The sequence below is a fragment of the Elephantulus edwardii genome, unplaced genomic scaffold (genome assembly GCF_000299155.1).
Source record: "Elephantulus edwardii isolate Elephantulus edwardi_28Jun2011 unplaced genomic scaffold, EleEdw1.0 scaffold00157, whole genome shotgun sequence".
NCBI classification, from domain to species: Eukaryota; Metazoa; Chordata; class Mammalia; order Macroscelidea; family Macroscelididae; genus Elephantulus; species Elephantulus edwardii.
The window spans coordinates 2,477,534-2,501,057 of NW_006399907.1; the positions used below are offsets into that span (position 1 = coordinate 2,477,534).

General features: G+C 37.9%; 1 protein-coding gene across 1 annotated transcript in view; it reads left to right on the plus strand.

The window, feature by feature from the left end:
* Nucleotides 1-23,524, plus strand: part of STK38L (serine/threonine kinase 38 like) — a 121,277-nt gene that overhangs the window by 68,903 nt on the left and 28,850 nt on the right. Inside the window, exons 2-3 of the mRNA XM_006895062.1 lie at nucleotides 11,575-11,722; nucleotides 14,517-14,568. Of these exons, the coding sequence (XP_006895124.1) occupies nucleotides 11,586-11,722; nucleotides 14,517-14,568 (189 nt within the window). The 5' untranslated portion in view covers nucleotides 11,575-11,585. The remainder of the gene's footprint in view (nucleotides 1-11,574; nucleotides 11,723-14,516; nucleotides 14,569-23,524) is intronic.

Below are 23,524 nucleotides of genomic sequence, written 5' to 3' on the forward strand. Positions count from 1 at the left end.
CTTTTGAAATAATCTGTTCAGGTCTTTAGTTTCCTAAGATTTTCTTTTCTTTTTGGCTTCTCAGCATTCTAATGCAATATTCAAAATCTCAACTGGCGTCCATCTTGGTCTTTTTTTCCTCCTTTGTCTTTGTAGTGATCTTTTGAATTTTTCATGGATAGTATTCTTGATATCTTCCCACAGCTCATCTGTGTCATTCCTAGTCATGGTCCAACTCTCTGATGCATGGCCTGTATCAGACGCCCCTTAGTCTCCAGAGAGACACCATTGCTCTTCAGTACTTTAGAGAGGTCCCTAACAGCAGACTTTCCCATCAGAATATGTCTTTTAATTAACTTCCCAGCAATATAATAACATTCTCTCTGTGTTAAAAAATATCAGCCCATTTCATGACTTGCATCTCTCCCTCTGCCCTGTCATCTGATGATGAACTTCTATTCCCCACTCCCTAAAATTCAGTTACATCACGCATCTTCATTTTTATTAAACCCTTTTCAGCTACTCTTCCTTTTAGAGAACTAATAATTTCCCCCTTTTGCGTCCTGTGTTCATGAAACTGAACGTCTTAAGGATGTTGTTGTTGTGTAACGTAGAGTTAGAACCAACCCATGGTTGACCCTCCAGCAGATTTTCAGAGGCAGTTAATCTCAAGAGAGAAGGCTGCTCGTCCTCCTCCCACGGAGCAGCTGGTGGCTTCGAACCATGTGCCTTCAGGATTGCAGCACATCTTCTTGCCACTAAGGACCATTAGATACAACTTTATATCCTCAATGCCTAATACAGTGGTGCTACATAGTATATAATTACCAGAACCAAACTCTTTGCCTTCAAGTTGGTTTCATCTCAGTGATCCAGTAGAACTGCTGTATATGTCAGTAATCTTTTGAGAAGCAGATTGCCACATGTTTCTTCTCTGGTACTACTGATGAGTTCACATTGCTGACCTTTTGGTTACCAGCTGAGCACTTTAACCATGGTACCACCAGGGCTTATACGTGATATCTGTTTGCAGTAAATTTTGGTGAGAAAGAATACAACTTTTACTCTTCCTCCCCCATCCATTCACCCCCACCCCAGCCTGACTGAATGTCTAGCTCTTTTAACTATTCCTCACAGAGGAAAGAGACTGACTGCTCTGTCATGAGGACAGACTCAGCACACAGCACCCACAGTTCCCAACCTGAGGACTTACTATAGGTCACTGTGATGACAAATAAAGATGCGTATAGGGAGCCTTGCCTTTTATACTCCAAGACAAAGCAGTAGCATTAAGTGTATTTTTCTCTGAAATGGAAAATGTAAAAACTAAGATGCAACCATGAGTGAATTTCTTTTAACAGTGAGGTGATGTCATTCTGGTTTTCCATGTTAGAAGTTTGATGGTAAATGGTTGGAGACCCCACATCTATTTATAGATGGCCTAAGTGCCAGATTTGTTATCTCCTTTCCCCAGGTTTGATAAGCTAAAGAATGTTGGACTTGACTGTTACTAGTATCTTCATTAATGAATAGGGGTGTCTGGGAAAAACATGTGAGCAGGAAATTCAGGGGCACCTAGTCTTGTTTTTATCAGTCTAGGAATTCTAGACTTGTAAATTGTATCCTGTTGTGTGTTTTTTTTTCTGGCTAAAGTGCTTTAATGAAAGACAACAGTGTTAAAAATCCATTAGAGGAGTTAGTGTCAGTAATCTAGATATATGTGAGGGTTGTGTGTTTTTTTTAACCTATTGTGTTAGTCTTCATAATAATTTAATCACTTTTTCTTTTTGTATAATTTGAAGAAGCTACCTTACTTCTCGATAAGGTTAGGTTTCAAAGACCAGATCAGTATGCAGAAATTGTGTGTGAAATAAAGGATGACCACATCAAAACACTAAATGGAGAAAAACTCCATCATCACATAACTAACCAAACCACAGAGAATCATGGCTGAGCAAAGTTGACTCATAACCTTACAGTCAGTGTTACTCTTTCCTCTCATCTCGTTATTGCATTCATTATTGCCATATAAATTTTGTTAAGGCAAACTAATCAGCAGGACTTTTTTTTTTTACTGTGATGGTAAGTGCTACATGTTACTATGTGCTGTCGAGTCACCTGTGACTCATAGCGACCCTGTGTACAGCAGCTCTGAAGCCTGCCCTGTCCTGGGCCAATCTCACTGACTCTGACACACCTACCCCCAATACCCCAGTTACGGTATCATTCCATCTCATCTGGGGTCTTCCTCTCCTATGCTGTCCCTCTGCCCTTCCAAGCATGATGTCCTCCTCTAAGAACTAGTCCCTCCTGACTACGTGCCCAATGTAAGGCAGAGCTTCAAAATCCTAACCTCCAAAGAGAAATTTGGTTTTACCATCTCCAAGACAAACTTACTTGTTTTCTTGTCAGTCTATGGTATGTTCAAGACTCTTCACCAGCACCACAACTTGAAGGTGTAGATTCTTCTTTTGCCATCCTTAGTCATTGTCCAGCTCTCTGACACATAGTAGGTAATTGCGAAGATCATGGCCTGAATTAGGTGCACCTTAGTCTCTAAACTGACATTGTTGCTTCTCAGTACTGTGGAGAGGTCCTTGACAGCAGATTTTCCAAGTGCAGTTTGTCTTTTGATTTCCTGACTGCTAGTGTTAAGAGTGTTGATTGGGGAACCAAGCAAGCTGTAATTGTTAACAATCTCAATCTTTTCTCCATCTATCATAGTACTGCCAGTTGACCCAGTGGTGAGAATCTTTGTGCTCTTGATGTTGAGCTTGAATTCAGATTGAAAACTACAGTCCCTGACCTTTTGCAGCAGGTGCTTCAGGTCTTCTTAATTTTCAGCAAGCAAGGTTGTGTTATCTGCATAATGTAGGTTGTTGATGAGTCTTCCTCCAATCCAGTAAACTTGTCGATAAGTGAGGAGTGGGTGTATTTGTGTCCCATTTCTCTTGTTTTAAATGCTAATTTCTAAAAGTTAACTATTAATTAAGACAAAAGAGTGGGGTTTTTCCCCTGCTCTTTCTACATTTATTTGACTATTTGTTTAGTTTTTAATGCAAATAGACTTAGATATGAAACATACACAATGTAAAAACCTCTAAATATGATTAAAGTTAAAACCTCTACATATGATTAAAGTTACTCATTATCACTTGTGTAATGTCTACTGTGTGTTCAGTTATTTCCCAAGTGTTGTACCACTTTTATTACAAAGATGAGTAAGACACAGTTTTTTGCTCAGATCTGGTTTTTAAATAGGGATTATATACTTATATTTGTAAAACAGAAAGAAAACAATAAACTATTTAAATTATAAAGAATCTTTTCACTTGAATTAAACTCATTACATCTTTTTATCTCACTCTCTCTGATTCTCTCATTGCTCTTGAGTGGGAATCAACTCATAGCTGACACTCCTTCCACTGGTTTTTCATATCTGTAAAAAAGATTACTTCTCTTTGTCTCCTCAGAGGTACTATTGGATTTGAATCACAAGTGGATTACTTTAACAAACAGAAATGTGTTCTTTTTCCCTTTAAGACACCAGAAGTTCAAATTCAAGGTTACACCGCTAGGGGAAGTCCTGCTATATGTTGATTGTGAAGGAATGTTCCTGTTTCTTTTAGCAACTCCAGACCACATTCTCCTTGGAAATCTCCTTTGTTTTGGTCTTCCCAAATGTCAAGAAACTTCAAAGAGAAGATGCTAAAGTCCAAAAAAGATGCACTATATCCTGGCAGTGATTTCTTGGTGTTACTGAGGGCCCAGTTTCAATTAATACAGGCCACACATAGTTTGGACATGTTGACTTGAGAGGCTGTTCCTTAGAAAGGGAAATCATCTTTGTAAAGGTGGAGCAAAAGAGAAGAAGACCTCTAATAATATGCATTGACATGGTGACTGTGGCAGTAGGCTCAAGTATGTCAGAGATGATGGTGACACAGGATAGGACAGAGTTCAGTTATTCGTACAGTCACTATGAGGTGTACTCAACTCAGCAGCCTTTAACAATAACAGCCTTAGTAAAAGTCTTCTTACATCCAGTTAGGAATGTTTTGGGATTAAGAGGTGTTGTATTCCATCTTTAATCCTTTTACAACGCTTTGCTTCATCAGTTCTTAGGGGATCATTAGCTTCCAAATTATAGCATTATATACATATATTTTAGGGTGACACACTTCAGTCCATGATCCTAACTAATATTTCTTCCCAACTCTAGTCCCCAGCAGGAATGTTAGTGACATAGTGATTAAATGCTTGACTGCAAACTGAAAAGTTGTTGGTTTAGACCACCAGCCACTCCACAGGAGAAAGGTACGGCAGTCTGCTTCCATAAAGATTTACAACCTTGGAAACCTTCTCAATGGTGCCACACTGTCTTACAGGGGAACTGTGGGGGGGAGTCAGCTCAACAGCAGGGAGTTTGTTTGAGTTTTGGCTAACCCACGAACTCCACTTCTTTCTGGGAAAGCCTGTTCAGCAACAGAGCTAAGTGTGATCCATCCCCTTGCCACTATGCGATAGTGGTCTTAGGTGCCCTGGGTAAGATAGTTAAGAGTCTTTGTTCCTTTTTTAAGATGTTACCATTATGAGTCTTTGTTCCTTTTTTAAGATATTAATTAAGTTAATGACATTAGATTGGTAATAAATTTTTTTTTTTAAAAAGGAACAAAGTCTCTTAACTGTCTTACCAGTTGCTATGAATCGTCTGCGACTCAACGGCACTTAACAGCTACTACATAGAGAGAGCTCTGTTGGCCTGGTGGACAGAGTGTGATGCTACTAAGCCAAAGGTGTTTTAATCTGTGATCCTCAGGCCTGATTTGAATTGTTTTTGTGTCAGGCATTCTTCTAAGTGGTAGCAGTGGTCTGTCCACTTGCTGTACAGAGGTAACTCGTGGTTGCTGGCATGCTAAACACTGTGACACTGATGTGTCAAATGTGATAATGGTAAACTATATGGTGGACAGTGTTTGGTGGCGCTCCCAATTAAAACAAGCTTGAAAGCAGGAATGGCATCCACTTCTAAATTAGCTTTCCTCCGGAACCTTTATGAACTTGGAGAAATGATGAAAGTTATACAAGTGTTCAGGTCTTTCATTCAAAGGGTTGTTATGAGTCGTCTACAATTCAGCGACATTTAACAACAACAGTGTTATTAATGCCTACACTGGTGGCCTAGTGTAAGGAGCCCAAAGGCACATGATTCAAATCCACGAACTACTCCATGAGAAAAAGATGGGTAGTCTCCTCCTGTGTGATTTACAGCCTCTCAAAGCCTAGTATTTTTAGGGTCAGCTGTGAGTCGGTTCTGACTTGACAGCGCTTAACAGCAACCGTCACAATGCCATTAAATATTTAAATTCAGTAATATTTATTTTGAAGCCAGGCTCACTAAGCAATTTTCTGAGCACAGTATTTTGATGCTTGCTTATGAGGACAGAAATGTTAAGTATCTGTTCCTGTTATTGCTAGCCTTTTGTTGCATAAATCAATATAGTACCATTCTGTCTTAAGAACTTTGTTAGGATAAATTCTGGCTTCTAGGATTTATTGTTCTGGGACAGGAACAGTGGCCATAGGCCAGACTTTGCAATTGGTAGAGTGAGCAGGGCAGCCTGTTCTACCAGACCCTTTGGCAGCCAGTCAGCTGCCTTCCAAGGACACACCCTGAGTCCATCCACCTTTCCCCTTAACTTCTAGAAGCATTACTTGAAACCACATAACTCTATAATCAATGTACTGTTTGAAGATTTTTCCCAAAATGCAGTACAAAAGGTATTGGCTTTTTCTCAATTCATGTTTTAAAAGAAATATATAAACCTTAGACAACTCTAATTTGGTCTTGACCCCTGGGAACTGGCAAATGAATTTGAAAATTTTTCTATCAGGTATCTTTCTACTGGACATAATCTCTGTTTATTAATACCTGCTTTCTAGAGAAAAGGGCAAATGAGAACACATTCTAAAATTCTTAGGTGTACAGCTCTTTGTTGGAGGGTCTAAGTTTTTGTTTTCTGGGGTTTCCCCCTCTTAAATGCATGTTGATGAAAGAAACAGGTTTTATTATTTTGAAAACTTTAAAGAGAATTAACTTTGATCTTTTATTTTGTATGCATAAAGGAGATTGATTCCTTACAATTTCTGTAAATTGTATACCTATAAACTCTTTTGAAGACTTAGAATGGTCTATGGCCACCCACCCTAAATGTGCCTGATCTCTCTGAAGACTTACAATGTATAATAGCTTTTTAAATATGCTGAGAAATGCTGTAAGAAGAAACCTGTTTAATGTTATATAATCTGATTTCTCAACTTCCCATTTATAACTTCCCTCTCCTCTCAGTTGTTAGGTGCCGTCAAGTCATAGCAACCCTGTGAACAACTGATCTGAACTCTGCCCTATCCTGTGCCATCCTCACACCTCCTGATACACTAGAGCCCACTGCAGCAGTAACCATGTCAGTACAACCTGTTGAGGGTCTTCCTCTCCAAGGAGTAACCCCTCCTAGTAACATGCCTGAAGTATGTAAAGTGAGTCCTCATCATTCTTGCCTCCAAAGAGCACTGTGGCTGTACCTTCTCTGAGACATATTTGTTCTTTTGGCTGTCCGTGGGATGTTTTGTGTTCTTCTCCAACTGCAGCTCAAAAGCATCAGTTCTTCTTCTGTCATCCTTATTCATTGTCCAGCTCTCAGATGCCTAGCAAGTGAACAGAAAGATGATGTTCTGAATCAGACGCATCTTAGTCCTCAAACTGACATCATACTCCTCAATAATTTGGAGAGGTCCTTAACTGCAGACTTTCCCAGTACAATACATCTCCTAATTTCCTGACTACTGGAGTCAATGGTGTTAGTTGTGGGTCCAAGTAAAATGAAGTTGTTGATAGTTTCAGTCTTTCTCCATCTATCATAACAGACGAGGAAGCAGGATTGGTCATCTACTTCTTAAGTAACAAGCCTCTGAAAACCCTATATACTCCTCTTAGTAAATCCCAGTAAATACCTCATTTGGGAAGGGACTCACTTTTTCTTTCTTCCTTCAGTACTTTTCTGCATCTAGTCCTGAAATGTTCTGTATGATGATCTTAGTGATGCTAAGATCTCCAAAAATGGTTTGGTAGTATTGTCTTAGATATCAACTCAAGAAGAGCAGCTTAACATTTAGAATTACTTAGCCATGAAAGTTTTTTAGTTTATTTTTGTTATTTATTGGGGTTTATAAAAATATCATTACAAAAGCATTTGTTCTTGTTGATGTTAGGTGTCATAGAGTTGAATCTAACTTGTAACAACACTATTAACAATAGATCTGAACCCTGTGCCGTCTTCATCATCTCTTGACACATTGAAGCCACATTGTTCACAGTCTCTGTGTCAATCCATTTAGTTGACGGTCTTCTTCTCTTTTGCTGACCCTACAACTTTCCAGGGAATATCTTTCCTAACAACATTTATCACAAAACAGTTTAATTAAGCTATTTTTGTTATTAAGTGCTAATAGAGTAGGATTCATAAGGACTCCATTAACAGTTACCTGAACCCTGCTCTGTCCTGTGCCATCCTCATCATCTGTGACACACTAGGACCTATTGCTGAAGTCACCATGTCAACCCATCTCTAGTCTTTCTCTCCTTCACTGACTCTCCATCTTTCCAATCATGATGTCCCTCTTCAAGGAATGACCTCACCTAGTTACACATCCAAAGTATGAAAGATGAAACTTGACCAATCTTTGCTTCCACTTTCCAAGACATTTCTGTTTGTTCTTCTGGCAGTCCATGGGATATCAGTACTCTACCACCACAACTCAAAGTCCTCACTTCTGTTATCCTTATCCATCATCCAGCTCTTTGATGCATAGCAGGTGATTGAGAAAACTGTCCGTTTTATAAACCAGCATAAGCCATTCTGCGATGTATTATCTCTTAGGGTCTTAGATTAGGTCCATAAACTACAGGCCAAACAAATATTGTAACCCCTGTCTCTAAGGGAATAGTTACTTGAGTTCAGAGTGTTTTGGTGATTTGAGGAGCTGCACTGCAATCCCAAAGGCACATGGTTCAAGGCCACCAGCTGCTCTGCAGGAGATGGGTGGGCAGTCGTCTGTGTGATTAACTGCCTCTGAAAACCTGCCAGAGGGTCAGCTATGTGTCGATTCTGACTCTGTGGTCCACAGCAACAACAATAATGTGATCAATTAGCAGTTGCCGGGCTGAAGTAGATTCCCCTAAAGCATGTTGTAAATTCTGACCTTTGTACCTCTGATTATAACCGCATTTCAGAATGGGTTGTCTTTGTTATGCTAATGTTACAAGATTACTGCAGAGCATGTCACTCTCTTTTGAAATATGAAAGAGATGAAACAAGCAAGCAGAAATGGTGGAAGATAATTGTCATGCCACATGAGATCACCGAAGAGTCAAGAAATTTTCTCCAGAGCTAACACAGAAAGAAAGCCTTCTCCCATTTCAGACTTCTAACATCCTAAACAGTGAGAAAATAAATCTCAGCTTCTTAAAGTACTTACTTACAAATTTTTGCTTATTTCTGTTTCAGTATCAATAGATAACCAAAACAGCACTAAAACCTGGATTTTTCTTTCCACAGCTATACTTTAGAGAGCGTACTTACTCTTATTAACTAACTTATCTGGCATTTTGTGCTTACAACAATAATAAAAAATCTACTTTAGATATTTTGCCTATTAATGACATGTGTAGCTGTAAGGAATGCTGGGAGAATAATACTGACTGGAACTGGTAAAGTTATGTGTCAGCTTGGCTAGTTAGTCCAAGATTCTCAGTAATTCAGTAGTTATGTAATTGGCACTTAGGTGAAGATATAGTCATCCTCTATTTTGTGGTTAGATGAGAACAACTTCCATTTTTGCATAATGACCTGGTTTTGAGGATCAAACCATGCTGATAAGTGAGTGGATATACTTTACTTTTTTGCTAGTTCTTTTCATTCTCCCTTCCCTCATCTAATAGGCTAGCCCTTCATTCATACAGACATACAGTGTGAATGTTAAATGTAATAAAAACTAATTGAAATTAATATGATGCTGTTGTGAATGTTAAAAAATTTATTTTTAAAAGATTCGTGTTTAGAGTTGCTCCTAGTTTAATTGAATAGGCAAATGAAATGATAAGCACCAGTGTTTGAAAGATATTGGCATAGGTACTAAAGAGCACTTACAAAGGAGTGTCAAATGTTATCTCTTTCTGGCTGGGTTCCTGCACACAGAAAAAGTACAGGAAATAAGTGGTACAAGGATAGATCATGCAAGGCCTGGAAGATGTGAAAGTATCAGGTTGCATAGGGGGAAGAGTGAATGGTGAGGAGGAACAACAGATAAGACTAGACAGGACTTGGAGCTGGAGTCCTGACTACACAGTTCACAAGCTCTGTAACTTTTCAAAGCCTCAGTTTCCTACCTTAAGGATCTTGTGAGGATGAAGTACAAGCACATATAAAAGTGTCTACATCCCTCAGGGAGAAAAATGTAGGTAAGTCAATGAATAGAATATTATCAAGTTTCTGGTATTGACCAGTACTTAATGTATGTGAACTGCCTTTGTTTATCATGCTAGTCTAATTACCTGTTGGTAGTGAGGAGTCTAGAATGATTTTAAAAACATGGTACCAACTTCCCATCTTAGAAAGGTATAATCAATAGAGGAGCTAGTTCATGATGTGGAAACAATTAATACTGATTTAGACATGGCAAGTTTGAAGCTCAAGTTGTTCATTGAAGTATAAGGCCACAAATGAGATGAAGAGTTTATCTTGACTAAGTTGTTTGCTTTCAACTTACACTTTGGTATGCCCTCGTAGTGTAGTTGTGAAGCATTTGGCTACTTAACAGAGAGTCAGAGGTGCAAACTCACTAGCACTCTCAAGGGAGAAAGGTAGTGGCAGTCATGTACTTGCATAACGATTGTTTGTTGTTATGTATCATTGAATTGAAACCAACTCATAGCTCAACCTCCAGTGAGTTTCCAGAGTAAATCACATAGGAGGAGATTGCCCATTTTCCTCCTGTGGAGCAGCTGGTGGATTCCAACAACAAACCATTGGGTTGGCAGTTCAACTCCTTACCACTAAGCCACAGCCTTAGAAATCCTATGGGGCAGTTCTGCTCTGCTATATGGGGTTGTGATGAGGTGGAAACAGCTTGACAGCAATGAACATCCTTGACTTGCTTCCCATTAAAGAACAGGAAAGGTCTTTTTTGGGTTTTTCCCATTGTTTTAGGTCCATAACCAGCAGTCTGTGTCTTCATATAGTTAAAGAGAAGTAGGGCGTAGATGACAGATTTGCAGAAATACTTTCAGAATGCAACTCTGGATGATCCTTTTTGGTATCTGGATCTTCTCTAGGATGAACTGTTAGAATCTCAATCCAGATAAACAGAAACATCTTTAATATATGGGATTATTTAATTTATAGATGTAGCCCGCCTCACAAGAGGTCTCACAGCATCAGTACATGTGTACAAGACACACCACAATTCAGCCTGTCACCTTATGAAGCAGCCATGTTCTTTATCTTGTGTGATTGTCCAAACTGTCTTCTTAAAACCAATACTTTGGCATGCTCATGGATTTTCAAAAATTGACACTTGAATGGCTTTAAACAAAACTCAGTCAGAACCGACCCATAGCTGACCCTTCAGTGTGTATTCAGAAACAGTTAATTACCTGGGAGAAGATTGTTCAGAGCAGCCAGTGGACTCAAACCACGTGCCTTCTGGATTGCAGTGCAGCTTCTTGCTACTAGGCCAACAGAATTCCCTTTAAACACACTAATCTGTCTGCTCTTCTGGTTGTTTTTGTTAGGTGCTGTTGAGTTGAGTACAATAGCAACCCTATAAAGAACGGATCTGAACCCTGTCCTATCCTGTGCCATCCTCAGAATCTTCGACACCCTCATGCCCATTGCTGCAGTCACTGTGTCAGTCCACCTGGTTAAGGGTCTTCCTCTCCTTCGCCATTGCTCTACCTTCCTGAGCATGATGGCCCTCCCTAAGGAATAACCTTTCCTAATAACGTGCCCAAAGTATGTGAGATGAAGCTTCCTCATCTTTGCTTCCAAGGAGCACTCTGGCTGCACCTTCTCCAAGACATGTCTGTTCTTCTGGGAGTGCACTGGCATAGTGACGTGAAATTCAGAATGAAAGGGACAGCTGTGGACCTCATCCGAAGGGGCTTTTTCCTAGAAGTAGTATACTCCTAGGGAGCTGTAGAGCTGTAGTCCAGTCCATAGGGAATTGCTAACCTGTTCTCCTGTGTAATTTACAGCCTCAGAAATCGACTGGAGGGTCATCTCTGAGCTGGTTCTGACTCGTTGGTAGTGAGTGAGAGGGATTTAAGGACTGGGCTAATGCTTGTATGCATACTTTTTTTAACACTTCCTGCTTCACAGAATTTATAGAACATAAATTACTTTTTACTATTTAAGTAAATTGCATTAACTCTTAAGAGTCTTAGGTTTTTGGTGAAAGAGGAAAAAAGCTTTAACATCTTAGTCCCCCCTGAGCAATTTGTTTTAATATGGTGTTTTTTGGTTTTTTTCTTCACTCTAGTTTCTGTTACTATGGCAATGACGGCAGGGACGACGGCAACCACCTTTCCTATGAGCAACCATACCCGGGAGAGAGTAACGGTAGCCAAGCTCACACTGGAGAATTTTTATAGCAATCTGATACTACAGCATGAAGAAAGAGAAACCAGGTATAGTAAGGCTAGTCACGTTTGCCTGCCTCATTAAGTAAACTGTTAGACTGTGAGTAAAGTTTAAACATGATTTCCGCGAATAATAGGAGCATTATAGATAGTTGCATGTGGTTTCTAAATTACCTGAACAGCTTACAAAGCACCAAGTAATTTGTATTCTTTTTTTTTTTCTTCTATTTTAAAAGAATTTACCTGAGGGGACCCAAAGTCCTCTGGACCCGTTTACCGATAACACATTTTCAATTGATAGTTTAAACAAAACTTTTCTACCCAAGAGGTTATGATGACATTGTTTTTGTTTTTGGCTTTTTGTTTGTTTGTTTGTTTGAACTTTATTATTTTTGTGTGTGTACCATCAAATCAGATCTGACTGGTACAGGAGGAGATTGCCCCTCCTTCTCCAGGAAAGTATCTGGTGGATTCGAACCACATACTTCTGGGATTGCAATGCAGTTTCTTGCCACTAGGCCACCAGAACTCCCCTGTTTTGTTTTATTTTTTTAAAGAAGGATGTTTGACTGGCTTTAAATTTTAAAATTCACCATATTGGGAACAGAGGCATGAAAATAAAATAATGCTATCTTGCCCTCAGGAAACATATAGCAAAGGAAATAATGCACATCAACATTATAAGAAAGACTGAAAAATATCACTAATAGGGCAAAAAAAAGGGAAAAGTGGATTTTGACTAAAGCAACTAGGAAGGCTATGAAAATGGTGGTAACATTTAAATATAACTCTGGGAAAAGTAAACATTCTTAAAGAGAAAGAGACCTGGAGATGGGTATTAGAGACCTCCGGGGCTACTCGGACAAGTGTCAATTTTAGCCCAGGAAGTTCTGAAATGTCAACATTTAAAAGTCCTAGATGCTGTTGTGAAGGTAGCTAGTCCCAGGTAGTAGACATGAGGATTCTCAAACAGAAAAATGAAAAGATCTGAGGTCTTTCTCAGATAGTACTTTACTTCGCAGTACAGAATGGATTGGGCTGAGCAGGTGGTGGAAAGAAAGATGAGAAGCATTAAAAGCTAGCGATGTAGTCACGGGAAATGGGGAGGAGGCTTCAACCAGGAATGTGACAACAGGAGAGGAAATGACAGGTGAGAGGATTAATAAAGTGTTAACCATCCAAATACAAAATGAGAGTGAAATAAGCTAATCTTCCTCTGAAGTTTCATGTTTGGACACCTGAAGGGATAGTGATTCAATTTAGGAGTTAGGAATAAGAGCAGAAGAACTAGGTTTTGAACTTAATTGTAGATATACGACATTTGAGATTCTGGGAAGATATTTCAACCCAAACCAAACTCATATCGACCCTCCCTCAGGTTTAGGAGGCTGTAAATCTTTACAAGATTTACTTTCTTCTCTGGAGCAACTGGTATATTCAAACCCTTAGCCTTTCTTTTAACAGCCCTGTACGTTACATACTATGCCAGCAGGATTTCTTGGGAAAACATTTAGATGGAATGAATTATGAACTTAACCTGGCAGATAAAAAAGGAAATTAGGAATTGAGAGATGATATTACTGCTGCTCTTGTTGTTAGATGGCATTGTTGGGTGCCATCAAGTTGAAACTTCCAGTGGGCTTTCAGAGGCAATTTAATTGCATTCTCCCACAGAGCAGCTGGTGAATTTGAACTCTGTGCCTTTGAGATTGTAGCACAAAATCTCCCTCATAGCAACCTTATGAACAACACACCAAAACTTTGCCCTGTCACAGTCCATCCTCAAAATCTCTCATGTGCTTGAGCCCATTGTTACATTTCAGTCCATCAGTTCATCTCCTTGAGAGCTGACCTATCTTTCAATGACTCTCTCCCTTTCTTAGCATGATGTCTTTTTTCCAAGGAGTAGACTTCATGTGAGAGATAGATATACCAAAATCAAGTCATTTATGTGAAAGTGGTAGTTGATATCATAGAATCCATTTTAATAACATGGTAGACTGGGTGCCCAGATCAGCCTTTACACTGAAAACAACATACAGTTAAAATTATTAAAATCATCTGAGTTCATGTGTAATCTTAAATGAAAGGAATAGACAAGCCAGCAGTTATGTGAAGGCAGGAACCTAAAGAAGTTTTGAACACTGAAATTGAGTTTTTCCCTAGAGAGCATTTGTTGAACCGTTGAACCTGGGTTATGAACACTAACTGAAAGGATACTGGTTCGAATACACCAGTCACCCTGCAGGAGAAAGATAGACGGTCTCCTCCAGTAAAGAGCTGTAGCCTCAGAAACCTGACAGAGGCTCACTGGAGTCAGAGTGACTCAGCCGTGATGCATTGAACCCCCGTTTCCAGCACTCACTGGGAGTCTTGGAATGTATCCCTCATTGGAATGGTGGGCTTCTCTAGCATTAGAACCAGGATTCAAACATAGGCGTATCTACTTTAAATTTTTTACATTTAGCCGCTTTATTTACCTTTGTACACCTCCAGCAAAAACATTGATAAACATTTATGAGTGTTATAGCATGAACATTAATAAAAGTTTTTAATACTAGACTGTTAAGTCATCTTAACTAATGATTCCTTTAAGAAGGAGGGTAAGATAAGTTTAATAAGTGCACTATTTATTTGGCTTGTATGAGAGAGCTAAATCTTTGTTACTATTTTGAGAAGGATTGTTCTTAAATTCTCATTGTATATAACTCAAAAGATTTTGTGTTTTAGCTAAGAAACTTGAAGTGAATAAGTAAACTTGAATGTGAATAAGTAAATATGTCTTTTCTAAATGGTAGTTAATTAAGATCCTAGTTAAAAGAATTTTTTTTCTTTTCAAAAGGCAGAAGAAGTTAGAAGTAGCCATGGAAGAAGAAGGATTGGCAGACGAGGAGGTAATGTAAGCTGCATTTACTATATAAAGGCAACTCTAGTGACTTCCTCATTATTGATTTTAATGATTTTATAAGGTAGATAATGTAGAATCTATCATTTGATTGTGAGATTCTTTGTTGTTTCAAATATCTTAAGAAGGTGGTAGAAGGTTTTTGTTTTATTGGGATTTTTTCCACCTTCAAAACATATATTTTATGAACACTGTACTGTTACAGATATGTTGGACACTATCAGAATCAATCAACTTTTAATCCTTTCTAATTTTTTCTGAATATTACTTAAAACTTTTGTTTCTCTAGCTTCAATTCCACTATTCTGGTTTAAATTCCCATAAAACTATCCCTTAATGACCTCTTTACCTCCATCCAATCTTGCTCCTCTTCCTAATTTTTCTGTACACTGTGACCAGAGTAATCAAAAGACAGATTTTGTCTTTGTTATTCTTTTGCTGACTATGCTACCTTGGCTTCTGAGTGTTGTAGGAGAGCTGCAGCCTGTGAACAGTGTTGTACAAGAAGCAACACTCCACCACTGCTTGTTTCTCAAGCCTCGCATCACCAACAATATTGAATTACTTTAATTCACCTGTAGACCTTTTCACATCTTATATCTACATTTAGAATTCTTTCTTTTATTCAGTTCCCATTCTTGAAGGAGTTTAAGTATCAGTTACACATATTTTGTACTGGGAAATCCTCCCTATCTCTCCAGGTGCTTCTTTTACAAAGTCCAGTATAACTCTCTGTTACAGCACTTAAGATACTATCTCCCCGTAGAGTGAAGACATTCCATAACCACCTAGATCATGTCTTACCTATTCAACATGAGGCAGAAAAAGAGAATAAATATTTGGTGAATAAATTAACAAGCTTGATTTTAAGGAATTTACAGATTAGAAGAGATTATGAGTTGGGAGGTTGTGTAAAACGATATATAGAAGATGCACTGGATTAGACTGTGGCAATACACAGAAGAATAGAGAAGAGATACTGTTTGCTTTGAACCTTAAAGAATAAGAAGAATTTATAGGTACAAATAAGTAGCATATAGAAAATGATGACTGTATCTAAACAAAGTATGAGTAATTATTTTTTAGGCAATAAAGAGTGACAGCTCAAATGAAGAAGTTTTCTCATTTTCCATTTTCAATTTCTGGTATATGCAAAGTATTCATTAAATTCAAAGCTGTTTTCTTTGAATCTTATAAATAACTTGTAGAAAATTTGAGATGGATTAATCCTAAAGAATAGTCAGTGAATATTAGAACTATGACATCCTTCCATAGATTTAATTCCACAAATGCTAATTACCAGGAAACATATAACCATGATTATATAAAACTCTATAAAATTGATAAACATTTTTAATCTTAATATAAAATATCTTGAAAGTATCCTTAGGTGAGCGGATTACTTCTTTTTTTAAAAAAAGAACACACTATAGACACAAATAACTATAGACGCAATCTAATTTTTTAAAAATTGAGAACTATTGTTCGTCCTTAACTCATCCTTAATAGAAAAGAATATTTATGATAATTTGAAAACTTTATGTAGAGTGTGGTATTTTAAATCATATAAGAAGAATTTGCTTTTTGAAAACTCTCTCATATCTCAAAACTTTATGTTTACTGCCTTTTATAAAACTGAGCACTTTACAAATCTAGAGTTTGAAAAATGCCACTTTAAAAATGAAAGAACAATGAGCAGTCTTCCAAGCATCTTGAAAAACAACCAGGAGATACTAAAATAGATGGATCAGTGGGACCTTCTGAGAATCAAATCCCTATTCACATTTAAAAATTTCTCTAGCAGAATAGAAAGGAAACCCACAGACTGGAAAAATATATTTGGTAATGACATGTTGAATAAGGGACTCATATCTAAAATATGTAGAATACTCCAGAACCTCAACAAGAAAAAGGTTAAGAACTCAATCACAAAATGCACACAGGATATGAATAGATACATCACCAAAGAAAATACTTAGATGGCAAACAAACACATGAAGAAGTTTTCCAAATCCCTAGCTCTCAGAGAAATTCAAATAAAAACAACCCTGAGATGCCATCTCACCCCAGTAACAATACCAGAGTTCAGCAGAGCAGCAAACAACAAATGCTGGTGAGGTTATGGAGAGATTGGAACCCTTATTCACTACTCGTAGGAGTGTAAAATGTTGCAACCACTATGGAAGGTGGTATGGCACTTTCTTAAAAAGTTGGAAATAGAAATACCATTTGACCCAGGAATTCCACTACTAGGAATATACTCTAAAGAAACCAGAGCTCCCACTCAAAAAGATAATATGCACACCCATGTTTATGGTTGTATTATTCACCATAGCAAAGAGATGGAAGCAACCCAAGTGCCCATCAACAAATGAATGGATATTCACACGAGGGAGTAGTGCACAGCACTGAAAAACAAGGAATTCATAAAATACTACACAACATGGATGACACTGGAGGACATAACACTGAGGAAATATGTCAGTCACAAAAGGACAAATACTTCATATTACTGTTACAAAACAGGAATGACATGGGCATGGGGCGGCAGGAAACTAAGAAAAGAGGGCATAAATAATGAACACTGCATTGGATCAGATGAAGGAAAGAACTGTTTAAAAGGAATATACGATTAGGAATTATTTGTATGACAATAGTCCACAATAAGAGGTGCATAGTGAAGTGGGCTGGGGAAGGGCGAAAGAAAATTATGCAAAAATCAATAGTATTTTTTATTATTTTTATTATTATACTGATTTATTTACAAAGTTTGAATACATTGTTTTTCACATCAGATCTTTCCCATTTCCTTCACCCCCTCACCCATTAAATTGTTCAACCCTATGATTAAATCCACCCCCATCCTCACCCCTCTGCTTCCACTCTCCTCCCCCCTTAGATCCTCATACTCATTCTACAATAATGGTTTTATACAGTACTTTTCCTTATAGGACTGAGTTTGTTCACTTAGCATAATGCTCTCCAGTCCCTCCTAAGTTAGGTAGTAATTTACAAAATCATTACTGCTGCATGCTGCATAGTATTCCATTGTGTGAGTTTACCATAATTTCTCAATCCATTCGATTGTGGTTGGACATCTGGGCTGTTCCCATGTTCTTGCAATGGTGAATAATGCTGCTATGAACATTGGTGTACAAGTCTCCATTTGAGCTTCAGTTCTCATTTTCTCAGGGTATATTCCAAGCTGTGGAATAGCTGGGTCATATAGAATTACAATTTTCAGCTTTTTAAGGAAGTGCCAAACTGCCTTCCAGAAGTGAACTGGGGGGGATAGGGAAGAAAATGTGCAACAATGTATGAATGAAAATCCAACATTTCTGTAAGCTTTCATTAAAATCACAATGAAGAAAAAAAAAAGAATGTATGAACTTTGTAAGTAAACTAGTATAAAATAATAAATAAATAATGAACAGAGGAAGACTATGATGTGGTTTCATGTCATTCAAGAAAACCTTATCAAACATGATATATTATTTACTCTCATGGAAAATTAAAGGAACCCTGGGTGACATAATGATTAGAGTAATTGTCTCCTAACTGGAAGGTTGACAGTTCCCACTCTCCTACCATCCTTTGGAAGATGTGACAGTCTACTTCTGTAAGAAGTCATTCTTCTTATAAACACTATGGGACAGTTGTACTCTGTTATTTGGGTGACTGGGAGTCAGAATCTATGACAACAATGTAAATTTTAATTTAATGAAAATGAAAATAGGCATGTTTAAGTTGTCAGAGAAAGCAATGACAAAACAACTATGAGATATCATCGTAACCCAGTAAGAATAGCAAAATTTAACAGAACAGCAAGCAACAAATGCTGGCGAGCTTGTGGAGAAACTGGAACCCTTATTCATTGTTGGTGGGAGTGTAAAATGGTGCAACCACTCTGGAAGGCAGTATGACGCTTTCTCAAAAAGTTGAAAATAGAGGTACCATTTGACCCAGCAAAGAGACCATGTTTATCACAACTTTGTTCACTATAGCAAAGAGTTGGAAATAACCTAAGTGCCCATCAACAAACAAATGGATAGAGAAGCTGTGGTATATTCACACAATGGAATACTACGTTGCATTGAAAAACAAGTAACTCATGCAATATTATTCAAAATGGTGACCCTGGAGGACATTATGCTGAGTGAAATATCTCAGTCACAAAGGGACAAATACTGCATAGTGCCATTGTTGTAAAACAGGACTGACATTGTGGTTGGGGGGAGACTGAGAAAGAGGTATAAATGTATACTGCATTGAAACAGATGAGAGAGAAAACTGTTTAAAAGGGTTATGTGATTAGGTGTTATTGTCATGACAGAAGTCCCTAGTGAAGGCTGCATAGTGGAGTGGACCTGGGGGGAGGGATTGTAAAACAGTGGGGGAACGTTTACTTTTCAAAGAGAAGAGTGTGCTGGGGGGAGGGGTGGGCAGGGAGAAAAAGTGCAAGAATGAATAAATGGGAATCCAAAGTCTCTGTAAATTTTCATTAAAATTAATTAAAAAAATAAAAAAAGAGAAGTGAAAAAAAAAGCAATGAAAGGCTTTATTCACTGATCTTCCCCTACTATATTTTTTTTGGAGCGAAAGGGCATACGATTACCACAAAAAAATTTTTATTCTTTTGTTAACGATACTTAACCTCTCTAAGTCTTGAACAGATGTAAAATTACATCCTTAATTCACTTCTTTCCTACTCATAGTGCTCCTCTGTGTGTTTCGGAGGCTATAAATCCTAATGCGAAGAGGCTGTTCATCTTTCTCTTCAGAAGCCACTAGTGGACTCTGACCACTGGAGCTGCATGGCCTTTTGGTTAGTGCAGCATGACGCAGACTCACCACCGGAGCACCTTATAACAGATATAAACATGCTTTTAAAATTTGAATTTAATTTGGCTGCCTCCAGACTCAGTTTGAACTTGTATCTAAATAATTGATTGTCTGATCCACAATCAGCTCCTGGCCTAGTTTTTGACTGTCAATAATGAACTTCTCCAACAATTTCTTCTACAAATGTTAGTCTGATTCCATTACAGCTCAAACATGTTTTCCATATGTAAAGTTGCTATTTGTGTCTTTTTAAAAAGATATTTGCAATCATTGTAAAAACAAAATTCAGTCATTCTATTTCCAGCCTCATTTCTGTCACCAAGCCTCTTTTTCCAAGTACTGTTCCTGCTTCATTGTTTCCCAATTTTGCATTCCAGTCACCAAATATCATTAACAAATCTTGATTGCATGTTCGGTCCTGGCTGAAAGTAAAGAATACCAGAAGACTATCTAGTTGTGCTTTATTGATTATGCAAAGACATTTGACTGTGTGGATCATAACAACATTGAGAAGACTGAGAGTCCCAGAGCACTTAATTGTGCTCACATGGACCAGGGGGTTGGCTATTTTGCAAACAGAACAGGGGAATGTTACATGGTTTAATATTGAGAAGGGAGTGCATCAGAGTTGTATTCTCTCTCTAAACCTATTCAATCTGTATGCTGAACAACTTACCCCAAAAGATGGACTTTATAAAGAGTGTGGTATCATGTTTGAAGGGAGACCCATCAATAAACCTGCATTATGCAGATGACCCAACCTTGCTTTCTGAAAGGTTGAAGCACTTGTTGCAGAAGATCAAGGAATGCAGCCTTCTGTATGGATTGCATTTCAATGTCAAGAAGACAAAGATTCTTACCATTGGACCGATAGGCAACATGGTGATGGATGGAGAGGAGATTGAAACTGTCAACAGCTTCATCTTGCTTTGATCCACAGTTAACACCCTTGGTACCAGCAGTCAGGAAATAAGGAGACACATTGAGCTGGGAAATTCTGCAGTTAGGGCCTCTCCAAATTATTGAAAAGTCATGTCAATTTTAGGACTAAGGGGCGTCTGATTCAGGCCACAGCCTTTCTGATCACTTGCTATGCTGGACAATGAATAAGGATGACAGAGAAAGAATTGACACCGTTCAACTATAGTGTTAGAGAAGAGCACGGAACATTCCATGGATGGCCAAGAGAACAAAGAGATATGTCTTGGGGTTGGTGCAGCCAGAGTGCTCTTTGGAGGCTAGAAGGATGGGTTTTGCTTCACACACTTTGAACATGATTCTAGGATGGTCTGTTCCTTGGAAAAGGACATGATGCTGGCAAGGGTGAAGGAGAGGAAAACTCTTGACTAAGTGGATTGACATGCTGACTGCTACAATGGACTCTTGTGTGTCAGGAAGTGTGATAATGATGCAGAATAGAACAGGGTTTAGATCTTTTGTTCAGAGTCGCTATGACTTGTCCGGACAACACTTAATAACAACAACCTCCAGACTGCAATATTGATTTTTTTCAATAGGTTAAAATTATAGGATACAGCTGAGTCTGTCTTTTTGTCATTAAATAACTATGTCTTAACGTATATACACATCATTTATTTGCTGCTTTATATAGCCTATCAGATACTTACTGATCATTACTTTTATGCAACTCTATACCATACTGAAGTAGTACTTTCCATTTGATTTGTTTTCTGCAACTATAACCACTGTACTCTGTTTTATAATTCATGAAGGCATAACCCAAAATATCTTCTAAAATTTTTATAATTACTCATTTATGCAATTAAAAAGCACAAGGGAGAATTCTTTTACAATCATGTAAAATATAGTACTATAGTGCCACCATGTGGCCCTTTTAACATTTCTAAAAAATACTATTTTACAGTGTTTGAGGGGAAAGTTCACACAGCAAGTTATGTTCTTTTTTTTTTTTGTTCTTTTTTTTTCTTTTTTTAACAATTTCTTTTGTACAAATAGGGAACTCTGGTAGTGTAGCCTATAACATATTGCACTACTTACCCAAAGCCAGTGCCTCGCTGGTGATTCCAGGGAAAAAGAGGGACAATTTCTTGCCATGTATATCCTATTTAAAGCCTCCACACACCTCTGGAGGGAGGATCAGGAATGAGTTGGTTCTGATTTGAATGCAATGCATTTTGAGTTTTATACAAATTATCCCCTGCCATGGGTTACAGTTCTGTGAATCAGCATTCTCATTACCTCTATTCTGTTTGTTACGATTTATTGGTTTTAGTTTCTCTTTCTTTCCTCCTTCTCTTTTTGTTTAATTTATTGCTTAAGGAAGCATGTAACTTATTGGAATACTGTTTATTTCTGCATGTTGTTATTGTGTACTGTTGAGTTGCAACTTAAGGATAGTTGACCCTCCAGTGGTTTTCAGATGCAGTACATTACACAGGAGGAAATGGCTCGTTTTTCTCCAGCAGAGCAGCTATTGAATTCAAACCACATACCTTTGTGATGCCAGCACAATTCCTTACCACCATAAGCCCATCTTCTGTCTGCCCTGCATAAATACCTTCAATTCCATGTTCAATAGTTGTCTTAGTATATAGGCTAAGAGTTTCTTCCTAATCTGTTGGTTAAGTGTGTCTGTCTAACTTGTTTCAGGAATTTTGAGTCTTATTCTATATATTTTCTTCCATGCCCCCTCTTGGGTCCCTGGTCAGAATGGTCAATAACATTAGCAGGCACATCTAATTCTGGTCTCAGGAGATGCTCTGGCTCATGTAGACTGTTAGTTATATGGACTAGTTCCTCTTTCTTTTTTTTAATTTTTACAGCATATTCTTCACATTTTATGTTTTTCCCATTCATTCATTGTTGCACATTTTCTTCCTTGCCTACTCCTCTCCCCCAGTTCACTTTTTTCTTTGGAAAAAAAAATTCTTTCATTCTTATTACAGTCCTGCTGCCCCAAGTCCACAGTCTACTTTACTATGCATTTCTTTTTCTGGAATCTTGTCATGAAAATAATACCTAATCATATATTCCTTTTAAGCAATTCTCTTTCTCATCTGTTTCAATGCAGTATATATTATGTATCACTTGGGACCAAAACCGAGGACTATACACTTGATGAGAGAAAGCTTGGAAGAACTCTAGAAGTCCTAATCCACGACTAGTTCCTTTTTTTTTGAAACTTAGAATTCTCTCATTCTCTTTTGCTCCATAAGGGTAGATACCAATAATTGTGTTTAGATAACTACTTGCACACTTTTAAGATCCTAGGCTCTAAACACCAAATTAGAATTAAGAACATTATCTCTGTGAACTCTTATACCAGTTGACTAAATTGTCCTCTGATAACAGTAGTCTCAAGCCTTTAACCCAGTAACCAATCCCACAAGTTGTTTGAATGTGTCTAGAAAGTTTCCATAACTATGTCCTTTTTCTGTAACAAACTCTGTAGTTTGTTGTATTTGTAGACATATATGAATGCATACAAACGTGCCTACAGATACCCCCAGGTGTGCAATTTACTTAGCACACACCTTTCTAAATTCATTAGCATCCATCACTACCCACATACCCACATACATGTTTTTACCATTGTCTTTTTCATTTGATTTTTTAACGTTTCAAACAAGCTACACTTAGAACTTTTGTTATATGTTAGAACTTTGTTGTTATATGCTGTCATACAATCCAACATAGCAAGCCCATGTGACAGAATAGAATTTTCCTTTAAGGATTTCTAGGCTAGAATCTTCATCAGAGCAAATTGCCTGCAAAGTTGGTGAATAGGTTTTCATCCAGCAGCCATGCACTTAAATGTTTCATCTCTCAGGCTTTGTTTTATTAAGAATTCAATTATTATTTTTATATTAAAAAGATTTTTTCAACACCTGCGAAGTGCAGAGAAAGGGTATTTGACATTTCATTTTATGTATTAAAAAAGTCTTCACTGTTGCTGTGACTTTTTTTGTAAGTTGTTTTGTTATGTGCTGTCGAGTCACCTGTGACTCAAAACAAACTTATGTACAATAGCTCTGAACCCTGTCCTATCCTGAGCCAATCTCATCGTCTCTGACACACCTACCCCCATTACCCCAGTCATTGAGCAGTCCATCTCATCCATG